The sequence below is a fragment of the Lutjanus erythropterus genome, chromosome 21, assembly GCF_056507025.1.
Source record: "Lutjanus erythropterus isolate fLutEry1 chromosome 21, fLutEry1.hap2, whole genome shotgun sequence".
Lineage (NCBI taxonomy): Eukaryota > Metazoa > Chordata > Actinopteri > Lutjaniformes > Lutjanidae > Lutjanus > Lutjanus erythropterus.
In genome coordinates this window covers 26,891,162-26,913,144 of record NC_139337.1, presented here as the reverse complement: position 1 = coordinate 26,913,144, position 21,983 = coordinate 26,891,162, and the positions used below count along the sequence as shown (strand labels likewise).

Sequence of the window (21,983 nt, the reverse complement as noted above, 5' to 3'; positions counted from 1 at the left end):
TAAAACACACTAATTGTTGAAGTTTTGAAAGTGAAAGCTTGGTGAACAATTTCAAGGGCTAAACAGGGTCTCTGTTGTCGTATTCTTCGCTTCATAACGCACCACACACTTTCAACAGGAGACTGGTCTGGACTGCAGGCAGGTCAGTCTGGTACCTGAACTCTTTTACCACGCAGCCACACTGTTGTGCAGAACGTGTCTCTGTATTATTTTGCTGAAATAAGCAGGGACGTCTCTGAAAAAGACGTCTGGATGGCAGCACATGTTGCTCCAAATCCTGTGTGTTTTTCAGCATTAATGTCGCCTTCTCCTTCTGAAAAGTGGACTCGTCAGACTGCAGCACACTTTTCCACTGTGCTCAGGCCAAGAGAAGTCTGCAACGTCTTTGGATGTCGTTGATATACGTCTTTCTCTGCATGGTGCCACCTGAGGGGTCAAAGGTCACAGATATCCAATGTTGGTTTTCAGCCTTGTCATGCAGAGATTTCTCTGGATTCTAAATCTTTTAATAATATCATGGATTGTAGATGGTGAAATCTCTAAATCCCTGTAGTTTTGTGCGACATTGTTCTTAAACTGTTGGTTTGCCCGACAGCTTTTAACTAAGTGGTGAACCTCACCCCATCCCTGAGTCTTTTGAGGCCCTTTTCTTACCTGATCTGATACTGTCAACCTGTTTACCTGTTGAATGTTCCAAACAGGTGTTTCATTTGAGGATTCCACAACTTTCTCAGGCTCTTGTTGCCCCATTACAAAACAATTAAGTTTATCAGTTTGCAAATTAAATATCTTTAGTCTACCAGAAATTTCTTGGACCCAGTTATAGTGATTCCTACTAACTTTTATAATTGAAATGTCATCTGTTGCTGAGAGTTGCATGTTGGGCAGTTTGAGTAATTATAATAATGAGCTAATTAATTGGCAAAAACCTGCTTCTTGTTAACTAGAAAGGTGATCTAAGAGTTCAAGTGCATGTTTGTGATGTCCAACAATGTACTCAAGAGTTGTAACAAATCATCTAATGATGAGAAAATGGCCAAAAGGCAAAATACAGCATCTCATCTCAAATAGAAAAAGGTGTTTCCAAAACAGTATCAACAGGAGGAGGTCAGTCAGTAGAGTGCAGAGCCCACCAGGAAACAGATGATGAGGTGATGCCAAACCGCTGCAAACAACTGCCAGATGCAATCAGCTAACCTTTTTCCAGGCTTCCACCAGGCGGGTCACTGCAAATATGCACTTACTGGATCTAAAACATTGTTTGCAACAGTGCCTAAAGTGATGTCTTCAAATTTTTGTCTAGGTGACAATCTGAAGCCCAAAGATTGATTTGTTATCATAGATGACAAAGGAGGACGGCAAATCCTGGAACCAGCAGATGCTTGACATCTCTGCTTGAAAAATGTCTGAGCTGATCGATTAATTGTCAAAACGGTCGGCAATTAATTTTCTTCCGATCAACTTATCCAATAATCAACTAAATGTTGCAGCTCCACTGCCTTGGTTCATCATGTGAAGGTTATGGATCGGGGATGGAGTGAGTTAAAGGAAGGAAAACAAGGGAATTTGGGGCCAAAGAAACTAAAATATTCAAAGAAAATAACACACATGGTTGTCATCAATCCTCGTAAAAAAAAAAAAAAAAAAAAAAAAAAAAAAAAAAATCTAAATTCTCATTTTTGGACACCTAATAATAACCAAATAGTTTACATGCCATGACAGGTGCTCAGATTTTAGATAACAAGGATGAGATATTTTCTAAAATCTAAAATGTTCTTATGAGTGCAGACTAGCAGTAATATTTCATTTTATTTGGAAATAGATGTGATGTTCTCTGTATCTGTATCTCTGTGTGTCAACTGAGCTGTGTGATATAAACTGAGATATTTTGCAATCTGAGGGCTGCAGGCTGCAATATCTCAGAGTTCGTAATGTGAGTTCAGCTAAAAGTGATAACTGTAACAGGTGAAGTGCTGGAAGAACACTTTCCGACATCTGAAGTTATAAACTACTCCAGGATGCACGGCGTCTTTCGGTGTATATTTTAGGTAAACAGCATTCAAAGGATGTTTTTATTTCTGGCTGTATCACTGCGGGGCTCGGATTGCACCTTTGCTTTGGGACACAGACAGCCGAAGCAGACGAGGTTGAAATGTGAAGTTTTGTGAGGAGCGAGACTTCAGACCAGCTGGGAAATCAGAGTTGGGGTTAGTGATTGAAGAAACCAGAGCTCAACAACAACAAACAGCTGCTGAAATGCCAATGTTCAATAAACGTGAAAACTGTTAACAGGTTGTCTGTGTGTATGAATGTATATGTGTGTGTCCCTGATTGAAACCAGATGTTTCCCTGATTAGTCATTTTTTGAGAACCCCGTCCCCAGATACTCCATGTGTTCCTAAGAACATGTTGCGTTACAGCCTGTTGAAGTCAAAAAACCTCTTGAGGTCTCAGAACATTCATGGCATACACAGAATGAATTACGCTGTTAAATAGAATATGAAAGCATTACAGTACATTTTATTTATGTGACATGTTGGCTCTAAACCTATATTAAACTTGAGCAGGTCTAACTTGATCAAGTTCCTTGAAGAATGTAACATTTTGTTTATTCTTTTAGCTACCATAAAACAATGTAACGTTTGGTTAACTTTTTAGCCAGCTACCAAACACATTTTAACCTTTTAGGAAGCTAGCAAATGTTTTGTTAACGTTTTAGTTTCTATCAAACATGCTATAACTTTTTAGGAAGCTAGCAAACAATGCAATGATTTGTTGACTTTTAATGAACTACTGAACATATTTTAGCCCTTTCCGAAGCTAGCAAACAATGTCATGACTTGGGAACTTTTTAGCTAGCAAACAAAATGATACTTTGTTTATTTTTTTATCTAGCTACCAAACATGTTTTAACTTTTCAGCCCGCTAGCAAACAATGTAATGCTTTGTTAAGGAAGAGCAGCCAAACGTTTACAGTTTACCCCCCTCTTTTATACTTACTAGGTTCACTAAAATGTATAGTGTATTAATCAGTTTATTTTAATTTGGGTTAGAAAATATATACATACTGATTAAACTATTAAATTTCTGTTTACATCAATACACCTGGATTTATTAAGTAGAGACTAGTTTTTAATATTGCAACGGAGCTCTGCTTAATTTTAAATCTGGATTTTATTCATGTTCAACCTAGTTTTGCTGAACTGGTCTAAATATTATTTATGTATCATATATATATAAATAAAGTGCATGGGGGGAAAGCATCAGATCATCATATGTGTGAACTCTGGTAGGCTTTTAGACACGTTTCTTCAAACAAAATGAAAGGCTGCTGGTGTGACTTGCATGAAAAATGCTGGTCAGGTGTTAAGCTGCAGAAGCAACCCCCAGGGGAGAGACCGACCTTTCATTTGACCTGGATTAATTATTGATGGCCTGCGATAATAGAGGATAGAGCACAAATGTCTCTGTCACAGCACAGCGAGGGGGGTCAATCCTTTGCTAATGAACTTTAGAAGAGGGATTTTTTTCATGCGTGTATTCCCAGACCCTGAGAAGAGTTGTAAAATGTCCATTTAGAAATTAAATGCTAATCGATTTTGATGCATTTCTTCACTCCTTCACTCTTCCCACACTTCCATCATCAGTGAGGTTATAAAGACATGCTTGCCACACATGCACAGCTGCACTGAATGTTAACCTTCAAATTTAATTAAAACTCCAGACAAGAAAAAAAAAAAAAGCTGTTACCCTCGACTGACGTGTGATTAGTTAGTAAAATCTGCAAATTAGTCAAGTGAACCAGACAGCCACATTTATTCTGCATCCTGTGGTACTGAACCTGACAGGATCACAGCCAGACAAAAAACGATTCATGAATAATCAGGAAGGAAATTAGGATTTAAGGATTATGTTAATCAGTTGTTTTGGGTAATTTTCAGGTTGTTCCAGATGCGTTGCAACCATTATTTTAGAGAAACAGCATTGTAAGTGGGATGTTTTTCTTTTTACAAAACTCAAACTCTTCCCTTGACAATAACCTGACATGAAATTTCTGCAGTAAAGCTTCTCAATAGCAAGAAGATCAAGGCTGAACTGCTCAAACACAGTCTTCTTTCCTCATATAAATAAGAGCTGATGTCTGTGATGGGATTAAAAAGATGCAGGCTTATGCTGACATCTGGTGGAAGGTGTTTGAGCTTGCAGGGTATATTACAGTATTTAAGCACAATTATCCTGTCAATAATGTCATTATTCATAGAAGACTATTTGTATAAGATGCCTGACAGTTTTGTTGATGTTGGTTTTACTTCCACCAGTCATTTTCCTTTATTTAAACAGGTTAAAGTCTCATTGAGATCCAAAACTCTTTTTTTCACAACAGACCTGACAAAATGACAATGATGGCAAGGAATCTATGCAGGGAAAAAAAAACAAAACAACAAAAATCCACAAGATAACACTAGGATACTGACAAACCGACAAGGGCAAACTAGCAACTAAGGACGTAAAGACAGATTTAAATAGACTAGGGAACAGAGAACAGGTGAAAATAATCAGTGATAAAAAAAAGAGCGGGAAAACAGACAAAGAACTAATCAGGAACAGGTGAAACAAGTGCTAATCAAAGGGGCGGGAAAAGAACAAAGACAGGAAGTAAAGACACGACACATGAGGGAGGACCAGGACTACAAAATTAAACATGAACTAAACCCCGAACCATGACAAAAAAGGAATTAATCGTCAATTCTGTGCATTGAACAACCGAATCAGGTTCAACTGACAAATTTCTCAGTCAGGTGGATCCCTATTAATGACCTACAGGGTCTTATTTTTCCTCACATTGGTGTAATGGCCAAAAGTCACACTGATTATTCTTAATAGTTAATAGTAATTTCTTATCTGCACCGGAATCAGGATGAAAATTAATTAATGCAACTCGTGCTCATCACTGTAACATCTGTGTCTCCAGCATTATTCACGCAGCGTGCTCCCTCACTGGGTTCATGTTAGAGGTCACACTGATCCGCGATCTGAACTCATGTAAAACTTTTTAATAGCTCGCTGCTGCCGACCTCTGGGGCCGACCTTCACGGGCTGCGATTGAACTGGCGCCGGGCGGGCGTGAGGCGCTCCGCCGAAGGTCACACGACGACGGCACCGTGATGAGCGGGGAGTCTGTTGCCGGGGTTATAATTGGAGGCTTTTTTTTCAGTTGAACAGGTTTGATTAAAGATGTAAAGATGTCATGGAGATGTGAAACGCTCCAAAAAAACCAAACTGAAGACAGGTAATGAGTTAAAGTTTTATTATCTCGTCTTTCATGCACATGTTCCTGCAGCGTCTGTCCTTGCATGACTGTACTTAGTGTCTTTGTGCTTAAAAAAATATCTAATATACAGTATATAAACAATATATGACTCTTGAGTCTAACATCAACACTGCTGTAGCAAAGCAAAACAATATCTCACATTAAAAGAGGAATATATCCCCAAATACTCTCAATGACCAATTTGTAAATAAATAATTTCCACACTTTTGTATTAAAGGGCTAGTTCGGTATTTTTCAGCGTGGACCCTATTTTCCACATGTTTTTGTCTCTAAGTGTCTGATGTGGCGCTGCAGCAGAAAGGCGTACGAGCCACAGCAGTTCAGCTCGGTACACACAACCAGTGTGACCCGAGTGTTACTCTGCACAGAAAGCTCAGTCTCTGTAGGGATCTCTTCCATAATGTTGCCCTTTAGAATTACACTTCAGCTTTGTGGCTGACGGCTGTCAGCGCTCTCCCTCAATACTGGACCAATTTAAAAATTTAAAGTTACCCTTTAAGATCGAGCAGTTGAGTTTTGGCCTCCTTCAGTAAACTTTCTTGCTACAGACACAGTATCCCTTCACAGAGTGCCTTTTGACACCCCTTAAACGTGGGGATCAGACTTAAGGAAATGGTCAGTGGAGTCTCATAAATACATTAGAAATATCTTCATCTTTTCCGTTTATGTCTGTGAACAAAAAAATATACAAAAATACAGCACAATATCTTCAAAATAATATATACAGTGTTGACAGTGTCTCCTTTAGGCTACTAATCAATGCAATTTTGGATCTTTAAGTTATGGCATAACTTTTCTTGCAGACTCAAAACTATGTAACCGTTATATTTAATATTTATGGTACTAATTCTACAAGCTTTGAAACAAGCTAGACAGTCTGTACTCACACTGAGTCGCAGGTCTAACAGTGAAATAATGACATTTTTCAGTCAGAAATACACCATCTGTACACGTCCCACTGCTAACAAGTCCCTTCTGTGTTCATATATTCTACTTCAATGTAGAAAAGGTGTCAAGTCATACTTGTTGTATTCAAGCAATGATCATAATTACGTCCTCGCTAAAGGTACTTCAGTCTCCTCGTCGGCCGTCTTCTGTCCTTCATGACACCGTTAAAACCTTCTAACACTGAGGGTTTTCCTGTGTGCATCTACCCCCTGTCATCAGTTTGTTTGTTTACTCCAGCTGCAGGAGATCATTAGTCTCTGACCGCTCCTCTCAGATTAGATAATTATTGTAATCACAAGTGAGCGTTTGACGTGGTTGTCTGGCTCTCGCTGTGCAGCAGCAGATTTCGTCTGTGCAGCTCGTTGAGGACCACGTCGTTGCTGGAGCCGTCAGATATTCCGCTGTCAGCGAACACAGAGCCTGTCGGGGACCAGTGCAATGATAATGTAACTGCATGTTGCGTGGGTTGTATAGAAATGCAGGTGAAACTTTGCAAACTGTGACCCGTGAACGTACCACTACTGTTGGTGGCACTGCTGATGACGGAGGAGCTTCGAGAGGTGAGGTGGGGCGCTGAGGTGGTTGCTGTGGCGATCGATTGATTCCTGGTGTTCTGGGTGGCGGTCCGACTCCACTCTGCAAAAAAGTGTACATGACCAACTTATTAACTAATTTAAACATGAGACTTATAATTTAAGTTTCCATTAATATTAACATGAAAATGTATTTTTTCAATCCTCTTATCTGTCTGTGTCTGACTTCTTTTGGGTAGATAATCATACAAAGTTTATTTTAGCTTGTATTAGATTACATTTTGGCAAACTGGGAAAATTAAAAGTAATTCCCAATTAACTATTAGCAGTTCCTGTTTGCAGTGTATCAGATGAGTAACACTGGATTACTTTGAAACGGAAGAAAACTTAAAAACATGAAGATTCACAGGAAAGTTCTGAAGTTATAAGGAAGACTGATGGACATCTGTTTGGAATTAACATTGGAGATGATGATATCTTTAACAAGCATACATCACACAATCTAAAAATATGTGCATCATGTATGTATGTTTAGATTTGACTGTTGACTCTTTGAAAGGACCTTAAAGCAACACTATGGAACTATTTTACCTTAAAATAACAGCTTTAAAATACTTTTGAAGCTACACTCTCTGTGCTCTAAACTGTTTTTGCACTATTTAACTTGGGTTGCCAGATACTACAGTGCATCCTGAGAGGGCATAAAGTTTTACAGCACCATGTCACACACTGATTTTGCTGAAAATGAATCGTAGTTTTGTTTTCTGGTTTTCCCTTTGATGTCCTCAGTGATTTCAGAGAGTCCTGATGGTCAGATAGATTTACTTGCTGCTGAAGTAACTAACTGAATCCACAATGACCGAGTTAGCTCAAATAGCTGTGCAGCTAGCTGACTCTGGCTGACTAGGAGCTCAGAGGGGGAGTGATTTTCAGGTGTGAGGCAGGGGCCCTACCCAGTAGGGAATGCTGGCAGGTCACAGAGAACCAGAACCGGATCCATGTGACCGGCAGAGGCAAAGAGACCAATGAGGATGAAAGACGTTATAAGTGTTTCAAGTGACTCAGAAGTAACTGCAGGCCTGTCTGGTGCTCTCAAGAGCAGCAAACTCTTGCCACGTGTCAGACTTGGAAAATAGGTCCAAAAATACTAGCGCACACGGCTGGAGGCAACAAACTTTAATTAAGTGACTAACCCTTTGACGCCAACTGCATCGACTGAAGATGCTGTTGACGGAGGAGGCTGAGAAGAGATGAGAGAGTGACCAAGCAAGAGGCCGCTGGACAAGAGTAAATGTCGGACAGAACCCTGTCCAATCACATTACAAGAGATATAACAACACACTTAGGTGCCCACCTGAGTTTTCAGCCAGTCGCAGTCTGCCACAGCAAAGATAAGTCCTCCACTGCCTGCGGACGTTCTCCTTTACAGCACAGTGGAACACAAAGACAAGGAAACCTAAACAGGACAAAATAAAGAAGAAAGAAAGGAGCTTTTTGGATGCATTTGTGTGTTATGGTTTGGCTAATGTAGAAAAGCTTACATCAGTTTTTTTAATTTAAACAAGTCTGACCTTGCAGCGTGTTGAATATAGTGAACAGGTAAACGAAGGGTAGGTAGAGGGGTCCCCAGGCGAACAGGGCGAACCCCCAGGTGAGGCCGAGCAGGATGACGAGGCCGGCGATGCTGCGCAGGTCCGTCATCACTCCCCTGTTGGGAGACTGGTTCTGAGGGTTCTGCTTCTTGATCCGAGCCAGCTGGACCATCACCATGATGAAGACCAGCAGGCACAGAGAGAAGATCACCAGGAAGTAGGCCACCACGCCCACGTAGAAGGCGATGTCGTTACGCAGCCAACAGCTACAGCAGGACAGAAAAGACACAGACATGTTGGGGCTAAATTTTCAAAAGAAAATCATTCTTGCTGTTGCTTTGGTGGTTGTTACGTCCCCACCACCGTGTTAAAAGATATTTTCCTTGTTGCTCAGGTTGGTTAACAGGGTGTCATTTAATGGATAAAATGTTTTCTGTGTTTAACAAGGTGTGGCAAAGGTCAATGCTTTAGCATTAAATATCACTCCTATGGAATTTCCTGGTGGTTGCTAAGCAGCTGCATAATCTAATTTGCATTTACTTCTATCTGTGCTTTCAGCTGAATAGAGCTTTCACAAGAGAGTCATGAGGAAGGTCCATCCAGACAGAGACATATTTCCAGTATATGTAACAACTAGACTTGACTCTACTTTGCTTTCCGCTGTAGGCTGTATTCCCTCCACAATGGTGGAGCTGATCATCATAGTGATGGTGTTCCTGCAGTTGGGAAAGAAGACTCACACAGGTGTTCTGGACCCTTTATTCTTTATCCTTTATCAACTGTAACCTGCACTGTACATTTACTGCCAGAGTGACGACTTCACTGCTCATCTTTTCCTCCGCTCCAACGCAGTAACCGTCCCTCAACCGCACACTCACTACACACTACATTACAATATACTACTCTTACAACAGATGATATGAAAGAATAGTGGTCTTGATACATTTGCCCTTCATCAGTGAACCACAGCGTGATTTTGCAGGCTGCCATTTTTGAGTGAATGAAAAGATTTTGCTCCCTTGCAAACTCGACCGAGATGATACCAAAAAAAGTTCCAGGTATCCGGTATTAGAGTCTAAGGTAACAAAAACAAAAACGATTCTTATATTCAGAAACATACTTATGAGTGCTATATTCTGTAAATCCCCCTAAATCTCACATACTGCACCTTTAAGTCTTTCAGTATGTCAGTAATCCTGAAGAACAAAGAGGAAAATATTTAGAAATCCTAAATTTTATGTTGAAACAGTTCCTTAAAAAAAAAAAAAATCTTAATGAAAAGGATATTTAAAAAAAAAAATACTGCACACTGATAACTGCATGTCTGACCCCTGTGAATCCACTGCTCTGGCCTTTGATGAGAATAAAAACAAGACCTAGATCTAGTATAATCTAAATAAATATGCTTGAAAACTTATTAACACACATTCAGGCTACAGGGCAAGTCTTGTTCTGCCTGCTCTATTACGGGCTGGTTGAAAAAACAATCCAGGATACACAGATAATTTAAAAAATTAATCTGTATTTATAAAAAGTTAATAAGATTTAAGTATAACTTACAAGTCATCTGAGGTGCCGTCTGTGTATCTTCCATATGTGACCAGACCGTAGTTGTCTTTGTCCACTGATATTACAACAATCACCACAATAAGAGGAATACCTGCAAAAACCAGGGTGTGACATCAGCAACAGAACTTTCTCAGTGTAAATAAATAAAATGAAGAAAACACATAAATATACTATAATGTCTTAATAAACTCTCGTAGCTCAGTGTTACTCACCCCAGCCCATCAGTGAGAACTTGAGCATGTATCTGCTGAGGTAAGGCGTGAACACTTTGACGACGCTCAGGTACATGTGCAGGGCCTCGAGCCCCGCCCAGGTGAACGATGTCAGCAGGAAGTAGTGCAGGAAAAAGGCGGTGCTGATGCACAGCCCGACCGCCGGATAGAGCGCCAGCCATCCGTCCAGCAGGAAGACCAGGTTGAGTAGAAGGAGGGACATGCAGAGCTGGACCAGGATCTTGGCAGGAATGTCCCGCAGCAGCTTTCTGCACAGAAACAGTTTGTTAGGATGATTCTTATTAATTAGCCTGATTATTTCTTGAATAAAGCTCAGACTGAAGTGGTTTGGGGTTTAAAAAGAAGTGGATTCTTACTCAAATGAAAGATACGTCAGTAAGGTGGCAGCGAGAAAGATAGCAGAGATTCCACAGCCGATGTAGGTGATGAAAGTAAGAATTTGTGCATGCTGACGGTCAGTTAGTTCCTCTCTGGCCAAATCCTGCATTTAGGACAAGGAACACACACAGATACACAGTGAACACACACTGTACAACAGCTGGCTGCTGTACGCAGTATCATTTTGCACTTTAACCATGTAGAAACACTGTTCTTCAACTTGCTGTTGCCACTTTAACCAGTAGTTGTTCATTTAAGGGTAACTTGGGTATTTTTCAACCTGGATACTATTTTCCCACAGTTTCTGTCTGACTACTGGGTACAACAATCCTTGACATTGATCCATTATTGAGTGAGAGTGCTGCAGCCATAAAACAGGCTGCAAGTAATCCTTATGAGCAACTGCCAACTGTTAAAGTACATCCACTAAAAGTGCTTGTTTTTGCATTTGACAGGTTCAGATTGTAATTCGAGGTGTTCGACAACATTATGGAAAGGATTCACAGAGACAGGCGTTTTGGTTCGATAATAAAAATTGCAAACTTATGGGGAAAAAAAGCTCTGAAAAGCTAAGAGCGTGTCTGTGAGACTGGTCTTGCATTGCTAATGCTAAATGCTAATGTGCTCAAGCTTATAGTGTTCAGGGATGTCTGGCTCTGGTGCATCATCGAGCCACATTTCATATTCGCCCAAAAACAAAACAAAAAAAAACCTGGACACAGAACTTTTTTCTAACATGTATAATACATTTAGATGAAAATCTCTGAATTTCCTTTACAGAGCCTTTAAAGAAACAGTAATTTTATCGTCGTAAAACACACTTCAGTCAAACTTAACAGAAAAATGTCTTGGTTCGTCTTTCAACTGCTCCAACAATCACCAACTCTGTTTTGGTTAGAAACAAACCCTTAATTCGTGATGTTAGATGTGAAAATATCAGGAGATGAGTGACACATCAGAGGAGCAGAAACAGCATGTAGAACCAGAATATTTTCACATCTAACTTTTTAATTAAGGATTTATTTACCAGAGTTGGTGAAGATATGAATCAACACTTTTGTTTTGGTGAGTTTTACTTTTTTCCTGTTGAATTTGAATGAGGTGTGTTTTACAGTGATAATATTCCTGTTTCTGAAAATGAGTCTGATGGCTTTGGCGAGAGTGAAATTGGCTGTCAAACAAAGAATATCTCTTAAAATGGTCTATATCTGAGGGGATCCTTTCCATAATGTTGTCAGACACTTAGAAAAATAATGTGACCCTGTCAGTGGCGTGGCTGATAGCTGCAGCATTCTTGCTCAATATTGGACCAATTTCAAATATTGTTGTTCACATTATCACTTTGACACAAACATGGGAAAATAGAGGTTGAGAAATACCAGTGTTACCCTTTTATTCCCCATGTACATATTGTAATTGTGATTTGAAGCACTTTATTGATACAAAACAAACATGAACATGCACACAAACCAGCAGTATTGCAAAAGATGTGAGATGGTTGCAGCTGCAGGTCGTCTCTTCCGCTGTGGCGTTGACAAGAAAGCAGCCGGCAAAGCTCCAGCCTCCGTCTCCACCTAAACGAGAGGAACACAGCGAACAGGAATATTGATACCTGTGGCAATTTGGCTCTTAACCAGTTCAATTTGGTGTGTACGCACTCACCGTTCTGGGTGAAGTCCCAAAACGCACAGGAGGCTGAGTAGTTTCCCTGCAAACCAGGAAGCAATTAGAAGAAGAAAAGCATCTCAGAGGAACTTTGAATGATCTTTTAACACTGATTTCACTTGCTTGTAACGTAAGCTTTTATTCTGAAAGGTTTACTGAAAAAACGTCAGATTTTTAGTAGCGTTTAAACAACAAAAAGGGTTATTGTTACCATGTTTTTATCTAATTTGTGCAGGCTGTGCTGACTATGAAATTTGCATTCTTATAATAAACAGTAAGCAACACAAAGCTATAAATAAACAACCCTAACCTGTACTGGATCGATGTTTCGGATGGTAAACTGGATGTTCTCAGACAGGTTGCTTATCGACAGATTGGCCACACTGGAGCCCAGGACTGGACTGACAAGGGTTTGATTATGTAAGGATGCATCCTGTGAAAAAACAAAGAGATCATTTTGAACAAGGGTGATTTCAGTTTGCATTTCATTTGATCACAGTAACTGCTCTGATCTTTGGTCAAGCGTATCACCGTTCAAATTTAAAACAAATGTTGGACTTAGTTAAGAAAAAGAACACAGATAAAATACTTCGCAAAGTACCTGGAAGAGGGAAGAAGTGGTGTAGAAGGTGAACTGCACCCTGCTGGCCTGCTGCTGCTGCTCAGGACTGAGACCAGAGGTGAGGGAGGAGGGCAGGAACACAGACCCCAGAGCAGAGTCTGACCTCTTGAACCTGGATCTGCCCAGACCACGAATCTGGACACGCAAACAGGCAAGAAATGGTTAATAGAAGCAAAGATATGGCACGATGAACAGAATATAAATTTTGCATTAAGTTTGTCTTTGTTATACATTTCATTTTAGTTCACTTTGGTATAATATTTAAACTCCAATTTCATTAATACCTAACAAATGGTACAAGAAAATTGGTGGCTGACACAAATTCTCTAAAATCGCTGTTTTATGCCACATAAGAATGAATCTGTTTGTTTGAGCACGGATGGATTATGAGACAACAGAACTCTGGGTACAGATGGGTAAAAAGCCTCCCCACTCCTCCTTTATGGAAGCACACCCAGATTAAAAGACACACGGCGTCTCTTTGTAGTTGTTTTGTCTCTCTTTGTAATAGTTTTGTCCCTTTGATGTGTTTTGTGTCTTTTTGCAGTTGTTTTATGCCTCTTTGTATTGTGTTTCTGGTAGACATTTTTGTTCCAGTGTGGTAGTTTTGTGTTTCCTTGTGATAGTCTTGTACCTCTCTTGTGGCGCTTTTGTGATTTTGTATTTGAAATGTTAATAGTCTTTTCAACACTCTGGCCTGTGCCCACTAATTCATCAATGCCCACGAGTGGTTCTGGCATGAGGCCCACTGTAGTCTCATGTTACCTGGACATTATCGGTGTTGAAAATGTTGACAGATGTTGTTGGGAAGTTGGTCCCATCAACTGTCCTCACTGCCAGAACCAGCGAATTAGAAGAGAAGATCTCACTGTCACCGGTCACCACCAGCTTAAGGGCCAGATCATCTACCACTCGAATCAGCCTGTCAGCAGGGAAGAAGACAAAACACTTGAGAAACATCTCATATATGTGGATATGTGTGTCTGTGTGGGCTGTTTGAGCTGAACCTGTTGGCAGATGCAGAGAGGGCCACTGAGTCACCCTCCATCAGGTTGCTGATTATGTTGAGAGCCTTTCGTCCCACCGCCTGAGAGACTGTGGGGCCGTCCAGAAGCTTCTCTAACTGCCCTGCAACCTGCGCCACCTGCAACATCCATAAAATTATCAGCCATTCAAAACAACTCCAATAAGAGAGTGGTTGACACGAAGTCAGATGGAAACAAATCATTTTACTGTTTTGATTCTTTTATCTGGCTGACATTCTTTTTGGCAAAACAGCACCGTTCACAATCAACCTAAATTATATATTGACAGGTGAAGGTTTTTTTGGTGTTTAGTTTTTATTTCCATTTTAGCCTGCCAAATGAAATTAGCACTATCAATTTGACAGATATATTGCTACAGAAAGCAACATATCCAAATTGTTATTATGAGGCAGTTATGAGTTTTAATACTGGCCAAGTGTAAACCCACTGTGACATGACCTACTGGTTTGAGGATGACCATTTTGAAGCCTCTAGTCTGGCATTATGACATCTGTTTTCTGAAGCCAGAAGTGTCCATATTTGGAAAATAGCATATATCCCTCTGTCAATTTTACTCTAAATGAGTAACCATATTGACCATAACTTACAAAATAAATGCTGTATCAAGTAAGACTTGAAACTAGCAATTGAGACCACAAACCCATTAAGAAAATATTTACTGAGGTAATAAATCAATGAGAAGTAGGGTCATTTTCTCATAAGCTTACATACAATCAAATTTCTTTTTGCAACCAGCGGATGATACTAGCTCATATGTTCCAATTATTTCTAATACGTAAATAGATCAGTAGCTTTACCTGAGAGGAGTTCAGCTGAGATGCATCCTGTGTCTGATCCAGCAGCTCGTTTGCTTGTTCCTCCTGTGCCTCTTGGCTTTGAGTTGTTTGTGCAGTGGTTGTTCTGGTACCTTAGCAAAGAGGACGGAAAGTTGTCAAGGCAAGTCAAAGATAAGGTCAACCAGTCAAGGAGACTTTTATCAATATATCCTCCTGTTGAATATCATATCCACGCAGATTAAGGAGCTATACAAGTAATAAATCTATTGTTATGATGCATTTATTACTGGATACATGGGCTGCACAGTTGACCTCTTTCACAAGTGATATAAACTTTAAAAATCTCTCAAAAACACAAACTAATCCAACATACTGAGAAGCTTTATTTGTGGCTTCAACCGAAGTGTAAATGTTGAATTCTCAACTGCACATACCAAGTTTTGTTGAGGTGGTGAGGGTGGTTGCTTGGAGAGTTGTAGAAGATGGAGCTGTTGCAGTAGTGGTGCTAGTCTGGGCTAAAAGTGGACCATGTGTGGTTGAAGTAGCTGCTGTAGTAGTTAAATTGCCTCCTGGTACTTTGGCTGTCGTTAAACTGCTTGTAGTTGAGCTCAGGTTGAAGCCAGTTCCTGCTGTTCCTGCAGTTTCATTGTGATTAATAATGGGAGTGACACCAGTGGCAGCTGTGGTGGAACTGGTGTCATTCTTGTTGGGTGCTGTGAAGCTGTGAGGCACTCTGGCTGTGGTGTGATTTCCAGTCTGATTGTTCAGTGGAGCTACACTAGGCTTCGTGGTGTTGTTGACAACAGACGTCACATTGTCCACAGTTGAGTTTTTTGTGGACGCTGTTGTATTGTTAAGAGTTTCAACTGGTCTCACAGTTGTAGACATTGTCATGTTTTTACGAAGAGCAGTTGTGTTCTGTTGTGTTTCCTTGGTGGGTGAAGTGGTTACAGTGTTAATGGCTGTTTTATTTAGAGAAAAAGTCATGGTGGTTATATTGTTGGCTGTTGTGTAATTGTTGGCAGCTGTAGTTATATTGTGTACCACTGTGTTATTAGGAGAAGGTGTAAATGTGCTCATTGTTGTGTTAGTTGTAATTGTACCATTGTGTATGTTCCTGCTGCTGTCAGTTGTAGTTGTATTGTAATCTGTTGTGTAATTGTTAGTGGCTGTTGTGTTCTGTGCTGTGCGAATGTTAGAGGCTGTTGTGTAATTGCTGGAGGATGTGGTTGCATTGTACACTACTGTGTAATTGGGGGAAGGTGTAAATGTGTTCACTGTTGTATTACTTGTTATAGTTGTGCCATTGCCTAGGTTTCTGTTGCTGTCTGTTCCGTTGGCGACTGTAGTTACATTGTGCACTACTGTGTGATTGGGAAAAGGCGTGAATGTACTCATTGTTGTGTTACTTGTTGTGATTGTACCATTGTGTAGGTTCCTGTTGTTGTGTCCTGTTTGATTGTAGGATTTTGTTGTGTAATTGTTAAAGGCTGTAGTTACATTGTGCACTGTTGTATCATTTGGAGAAGATGTCAATGCACCTGTTGTAGTTACATTGTGCACTGTTGTATCATTTGGAGAAGTTGTAAATGCACCCGTTGTAGTTACATTGCGCGCTGTTGTATCATTTGGAGAAGTTGTAAATACACCTGTTGTAGTTACATTGTGTACTGTTGTATCGTTTGGAGAAGATGTCAATGCACCTGTTGTAGTTACATTGTGCACTGTTGTATCATTTGGAGAAGTTGTAAATGCATTGGTTGTAGTTACATTGTGCACTGTTGTATCGTTTGGAGAAGTTGTAAATACACCTGTTGTAGTTACATTGTGCACTGTTGTATGATTCAGAGAAGTTGTAAATGCACCTGTTGTAGTTACATTGTGTACTGTTGTATGATTCGGAGAAGGTGTAAATGCATTGGTTGTAGTTACATTGTGCACTGTGGTATCATTTGGAGAAGTTGTAAATGCATTGGTTGTAGTTACATTGTGTACTGTTGTATCATTTGGAGAAAATGTCAATGCACCTGTTGTAGTTACATTGTGTACTGTTGTATGATTCGGGGAAGTTGTAAATGCATTGGTTGTAGTTACATTGTGTACTGTTGTATCATTTGGAGAAGATGTCAATGCACCTGTTGTAGTTACATTGTGCACTGTTGTATGATTCGGAGAAGTTGTAAATGCACCTGTTGTAGTTACATTGTGCACTGTTGTATCATTTGGAGAAGATGTCAATGCACCTGTTGTAGTTACATTGTGCACTGTGGTATCATTTGGAGAAGTTGTAAATACACCTGTTGTAGTTACATTGTGCACTGTTGTATGATTCGGAGAAGGTGTAAATGCATTGGTTGTAGTTACATTGTGTACTGTTGTATGATTCGGAGAAGTTGTAAATGCACTGGTTGTAGTTACATTGTGTACTGTTGTATGATTCGGAGAAGTTGTAAATGCATTGGTTGTAGTTACATTGTGCACTGTTGTATCATTTGGAGAAGATGTCAATGCACCTGTTGTAGTTACATTGTGCACTGTGGTATCATTTGGAGAAGTTGTAAATACACCTGTTGTAGTTACATTGTGCACTGTTGTATGATTCGGAGAAGGTGTAAATGCATTGGTTGTAGTTACATTGTGTACTGTTGTATGATTCGGAGAAGTTGTAAATGCATTGGTTGTAGTTACATTGTGCACTGTGGTATGGTTTGGAGAAGTTGTAAATAAACCTGTTGTAGTTACATTGTGCACTGTTGTATGATTCGGAGAAGTTGTAAATACACCTGTTGTAGTTACATTGTGCACTGTTGTATCATTTGGAGAAGTTGTAAATACACCTGTTGTAGTTACATTGTGTACTGTTGTATCATTTGGAGAAGTTGTAAATACACCTGTTGTAGTTACATTGTGCACTGTTGTATCATTTGGAGAAGATGTAAATGCATTGGTTGTAGTTACATTGTGTACTGTTGTATCATTTGGAGAAGTTGTAAATGCACCTGTTGTAGTTACATTGTGCACTGTTGTATCATTTGGAGAAGATGTAAATGCATTGGTTGTAGTTACATTGTGTATTGTTGTATCGTTTGGAGAAGTTGTAAATGCACCTGTTGTAGTTACATTGTGCACTGTTGTATGATTCGGAGAAGGTGTAAATGCATTGGTTGTAGTTACATTGTGCACTGTTGTATCGTTTGGAGAAGTTGTAAATGCATTGGTTGTAGTTACATTGTGTACTGTTGTATCGTTTGGAGAAGTTGTAAATACACCTGTTGTAGTTACATTGTGCACTGTTGTATGATTCGGAGAAGGTGTAAATGCATTGGTTGTAGTTACATTGTGCACTGTTGTATCGTTTGGAGAAGTTGTAAATACACCTGTTGTAGTTACATTGTGCACTGTTGTATCATTTGGAGAAGATGTAAATGCATTGGTTGTAGTTACATTGTGCACTGTTGTATCATTTGGAGAAGTTGTAAATATACCTGTTGTAGTTACATTGTGCACTGTTGTATCATTTGGAGAAGTTGTAAATACACCTGTTGTAGTTACATTGTGCACTGTTGTATCGTTTGGAGAAGTTGTAAATACACCTGTTGTAGTTACATTGTGCACTGTTGTATCATTTGGAGAAGATGTAAATGCATTGGTTGTAGTTACATTGTGCACTGTTGTATCATTTGGAGAAGTTGTAAATACACCTGTTGTAGTTACATTGTGCACTGTTGTATCGTTTGGAGAAGTTGTAAATACACCTGTTGTAGTTACATTGTGCACTGTTGTATCATTTGGAGAAGATGTAAATGCATTGGTTGTAGTTACATTGTGCACTGTTGTATCATTTGGAGAAGTTGTAAATACACCTGTTGTAGTTACATTGTGCACTGTTGTATCGTTTGGAGAAGCTGTAAATGCATTGGTTGTAGTTACATTGTGCGCTGTTGTATCATTTGGAAAAGGTGTAAAGGCATCGGTTGTAGTTACATTGTGCGCTGTTGTATCATTTGGAGAAGTTGTAAATGCACCTGTTGTAGTTACATTGCGTACTGTTGTATCATGCGGAGAAGTTGTAAATCCATTGGTTGTAGTTACATTGTGCGCTGTTGTATCATTTGGAGAAGATGTCAATGCACCTGTTGTAGTTACATTGTGCACTGTTGTATCATTTGGCGAAGATGTCAATGCACCTGTTGTAGTTACATTGTGCACTGTTGTATGATTCAGAGAAGTTGTAAATGCACCTGTTGTAGTTACATTGTGTACTGTTGTATGATTCGGAGAAGGTGTAAATGCATTGGTTGTAGTTACATTGTGCACTGTGGTATCATTTGGAGAAGTTGTAAATGCATTGGTTGTAGTTACATTGTGTACTGTTGTATCATTTGGAGAAGATGTCAATGCACCTGTTGTAGTTACATTGTGTACTGTTGTATGATTCGGGGAAGTTGTAAATGCATTGGTTGTAGTTACATTGTGTGCTGTTGTATCATTTGGAGAAGCAGTAAATGCATCAAGTGTAGAATTGTGCGCTGTTGTATCATTTGGAGAAGATATCAATGCACCGGTTGTAGTTACATTGTGTACTGTTGTATGATTTGAAGAAGGTGTAAATGCATCGATTGTAGTTACATTGTGCACTGTTGTGTCATTTGGAGAAGCTGTAAATGCATCAAGTGTAGTTACATTGTGCACTGTTGTATTATTTGGAAAATGTGTAGTTGTATCAACTGTAGTTACATTGTGAACTTTTGTATCATTTGAAGAAGCTGTAAATGCATCGGTTGTAGTTACATTGTGCGCTGTTGTATTGTTTGGAAAAGGTGTAAATGCATCACCTGTAGTTACATTGTGCGCTGTTGTATCATTTGGAAAAGGTGTAATTGTATCAACTGTAGTTACATTGTGTGCTGTTGTATCATTTGTAAAAGGTGTAAATGCATCACCTGTAGTTACATTGTGCGCTGTTGTATTGTTTGGAGAAGCTGTAAAGGCATCGGTTGTAGTTACATTGTGCGCTGTTGTATTGTTTGGAGAAGTTGTAAATGCATCGGTTGTAGTTACATTGTGCGCTGTTGTATTGTTTGGAGAAGGTGTAATTGTATCAACTGTAGTTACATTGTGCACTGTTGTATTGTTTGGAGAAGGTGTAATTGTATCACCTGTAGTTACATGGTGCACTGTTGTATTGTTTGGAGAAGCTGTAAATGCATTGGTTGTAGTTACATTGTGTGCTGTTGTATTGTTTGGAGAAGGTGTAAATGCATCGGTTGTAGTTACATTGTGCGCTGTTGTATTGTATGGAGAAGGTGTAAATGTATCGGTTGTAGTTACATTGTGCGCTGTTGTATTGTTTGGAGAAGGTGTAATTGTATCACCTGTAGTTACATTGTGCACTGTTGTATTGTTTGGAGAAGGTGTAATTGTATCACCTGTAGTTACATTGTGCACTGTTGTATTGTTTGGAGAAGGTGTAATTGTATCAACTGTAGTTACATTGTGCACTGTTGTATTGTTTGGAGAAGGTGTAATTGTATCACCTGTAGTTACATTGTGCACTGTTGTATTGTTTGGAGAAGGTGTAAATGCATCGGTTGTAGTTACATTGTGCGCTGTTGTATTGTTTGGAGAAGGTGTAAATGCATTGGTTGTAGTTACATTATGCGCTGTTGTATTGTTTAGAGAAGGTGTTATTGTATCAACTGTAGTTACATTGTGCACTGTTGTATTGTTTGGAGAAGCTGTAAAGGCATTGGTTGTAGTTACATTGTGCGCTGTTGTATTGTTTGGAGAAGGTGTAAATGCATCGGTTGTAGTTACATTGTGCGTAGTTGTATTGTTTGGAGAAGGTGTAAATGCATCGGTTGTAGTTACATTGTGCGCTGTTGTATTGTTTGGAGAAGGTGTAAATGCATTGGTTGTAGTTACATTGTGCGCTGTTGTATTGTTTGGAGAAGGTGTAATTGTATCAACTGTAGTTACATTGTGCACTTTTGTATCATTTGGAGAAGGTGTTATTGTATCAACTGTAGTTACATTGTGTGCTGTTGTATTGTTTGGAGAAGTTGTAAATGCACTGGTTGTAGTTGCATTGTGCGCTGTTGTATTGTTTGGAGAAGGTGTAAATGCATTGGTTGTAGTTAAATTGTGCGATGTTGTATTGTTTGGAGAAGGTGTAAATGCATCGGTTGTAGTTACATTGTGCGCTGTTGTATTGTTTGGAGAAGGTGTAAATGCATCGGTTGTAGTTACATTGTGCGCTGTTGTATGGTTTGGAGAAGGTGTAAATGCATCGGTTGTAGTTACATTGTGCGCTGTTGTATTGTTTGGAGAAGGTGTAAATGCATTGGTTGTAGTTAAATTGTGCGCTGTTGTATTGTTTGGAGAAGGTGTAAATGCATCGGTTGTAGTTGCATTGTGCGCTGTTGTATTGTTTGGAGAAGGTGTAAATGCATCGGTTGTTGTTACATTGTGCGCTGTTGTATCATTTGGAGAAGTTGTAAATGCACTGGTTGTTGTTACATTGTGCGCTGTTGTATCATTTGGAGAAGTTGTAAATGCACTAGTTGTTGTTACATTGTGCACTGCTGTACTGTTTGGAGAAGCTGTAAATGCACTGTTTGCAGTTACATTGCGTATTGTTGTATCATCTGGAGAAGTTGTGAATGCACTGGGTGTAGTTACATTGTACACTGTTGCATGAGTGGGAGACAATGTAGTTGAATCAATAGGATCAGTTGTAGTGATTTGTAATGTTGAGTTCAAAGAAGATGATGTTATGAAATCTGTTGTGTTTCGGTGTTCCATGGTTGTGTTCAGCAGTGTTGTATTTTCAATGGGTGTCAACACTGTTACATTATTAGACACATTTGTGTGCTGTACTGTTGTGCTGCCAGAGAGAGTCACAGTCATGTTTTGTGAGCTGGTTTGGAGGACAGGTTGTGCTGTCGACGACTGTGTGCTGTTAATTGCTGTGAGTGGAGTAGTCGCATTAGGCTGAGATGCATTTGTCAGCTGAACTGCTGCAGCAGTTCCAGCTGTCGTGTTGGTTTTCTCAGTGGTGTTGGTCACAGATGGTGGTGAGGCTGCAGGACTTGTAGTGATGTTGCTGTTGGTCAGACTGGAAGGCTGCGTTGTGTTTTCCTGGGTTGTGGGAGAGCAGCTGTCACTCAGAAGTACAGCAAGCGTCTCATTTGCCTCACTAAAATGGAGCACAAAGAAAAATATTATATAACTCATATGAAGTGAAACACAATATTAACTTCCTTCTTTGAGGCCAGTTCCCTGTGGAA

At 39.7% G+C, this 21,983-nt stretch overlaps 1 protein-coding gene across 1 annotated transcript in view; it reads right to left on the bottom strand.

Moving 5' to 3' along the window:
* Positions 1–5,510: 5,510 nt before the first annotated feature.
* The window catches only part of adgrg2a (adhesion G protein-coupled receptor G2a), a 34,739-nt gene continuing 18,266 nt past the window's right edge, over positions 5,511–21,983 (bottom strand). Inside the window, exons 20-37 of the mRNA XM_084710404.1 lie at positions 21,744–21,892; positions 16,089–16,157; positions 15,222–15,656; positions 15,129–15,158; positions 14,694–14,825; positions 13,880–13,991; positions 13,638–13,794; positions 12,852–13,007; positions 12,561–12,683; positions 12,248–12,293; positions 12,056–12,159; positions 10,564–10,688; positions 10,187–10,455; positions 9,966–10,065; positions 8,385–8,671; positions 8,168–8,269; positions 6,797–6,916; positions 5,511–6,700 (exon numbers count right to left, since the gene is read on the bottom strand). Coding sequence (XP_084566530.1) covers positions 6,573–6,700; positions 6,797–6,916; positions 8,168–8,269; positions 8,385–8,671; positions 9,966–10,065; positions 10,187–10,455; positions 10,564–10,688; positions 12,056–12,159; positions 12,248–12,293; positions 12,561–12,683; positions 12,852–13,007; positions 13,638–13,794; positions 13,880–13,991; positions 14,694–14,825; positions 15,129–15,158; positions 15,222–15,656; positions 16,089–16,157; positions 21,744–21,892 — 2,644 coding nt within the window. The 3' untranslated portion in view covers positions 5,511–6,572. The remainder of the gene's footprint in view (positions 6,701–6,796; positions 6,917–8,167; positions 8,270–8,384; positions 8,672–9,965; positions 10,066–10,186; positions 10,456–10,563; positions 10,689–12,055; positions 12,160–12,247; positions 12,294–12,560; positions 12,684–12,851; positions 13,008–13,637; positions 13,795–13,879; positions 13,992–14,693; positions 14,826–15,128; positions 15,159–15,221; positions 15,657–16,088; positions 16,158–21,743; positions 21,893–21,983) is intronic.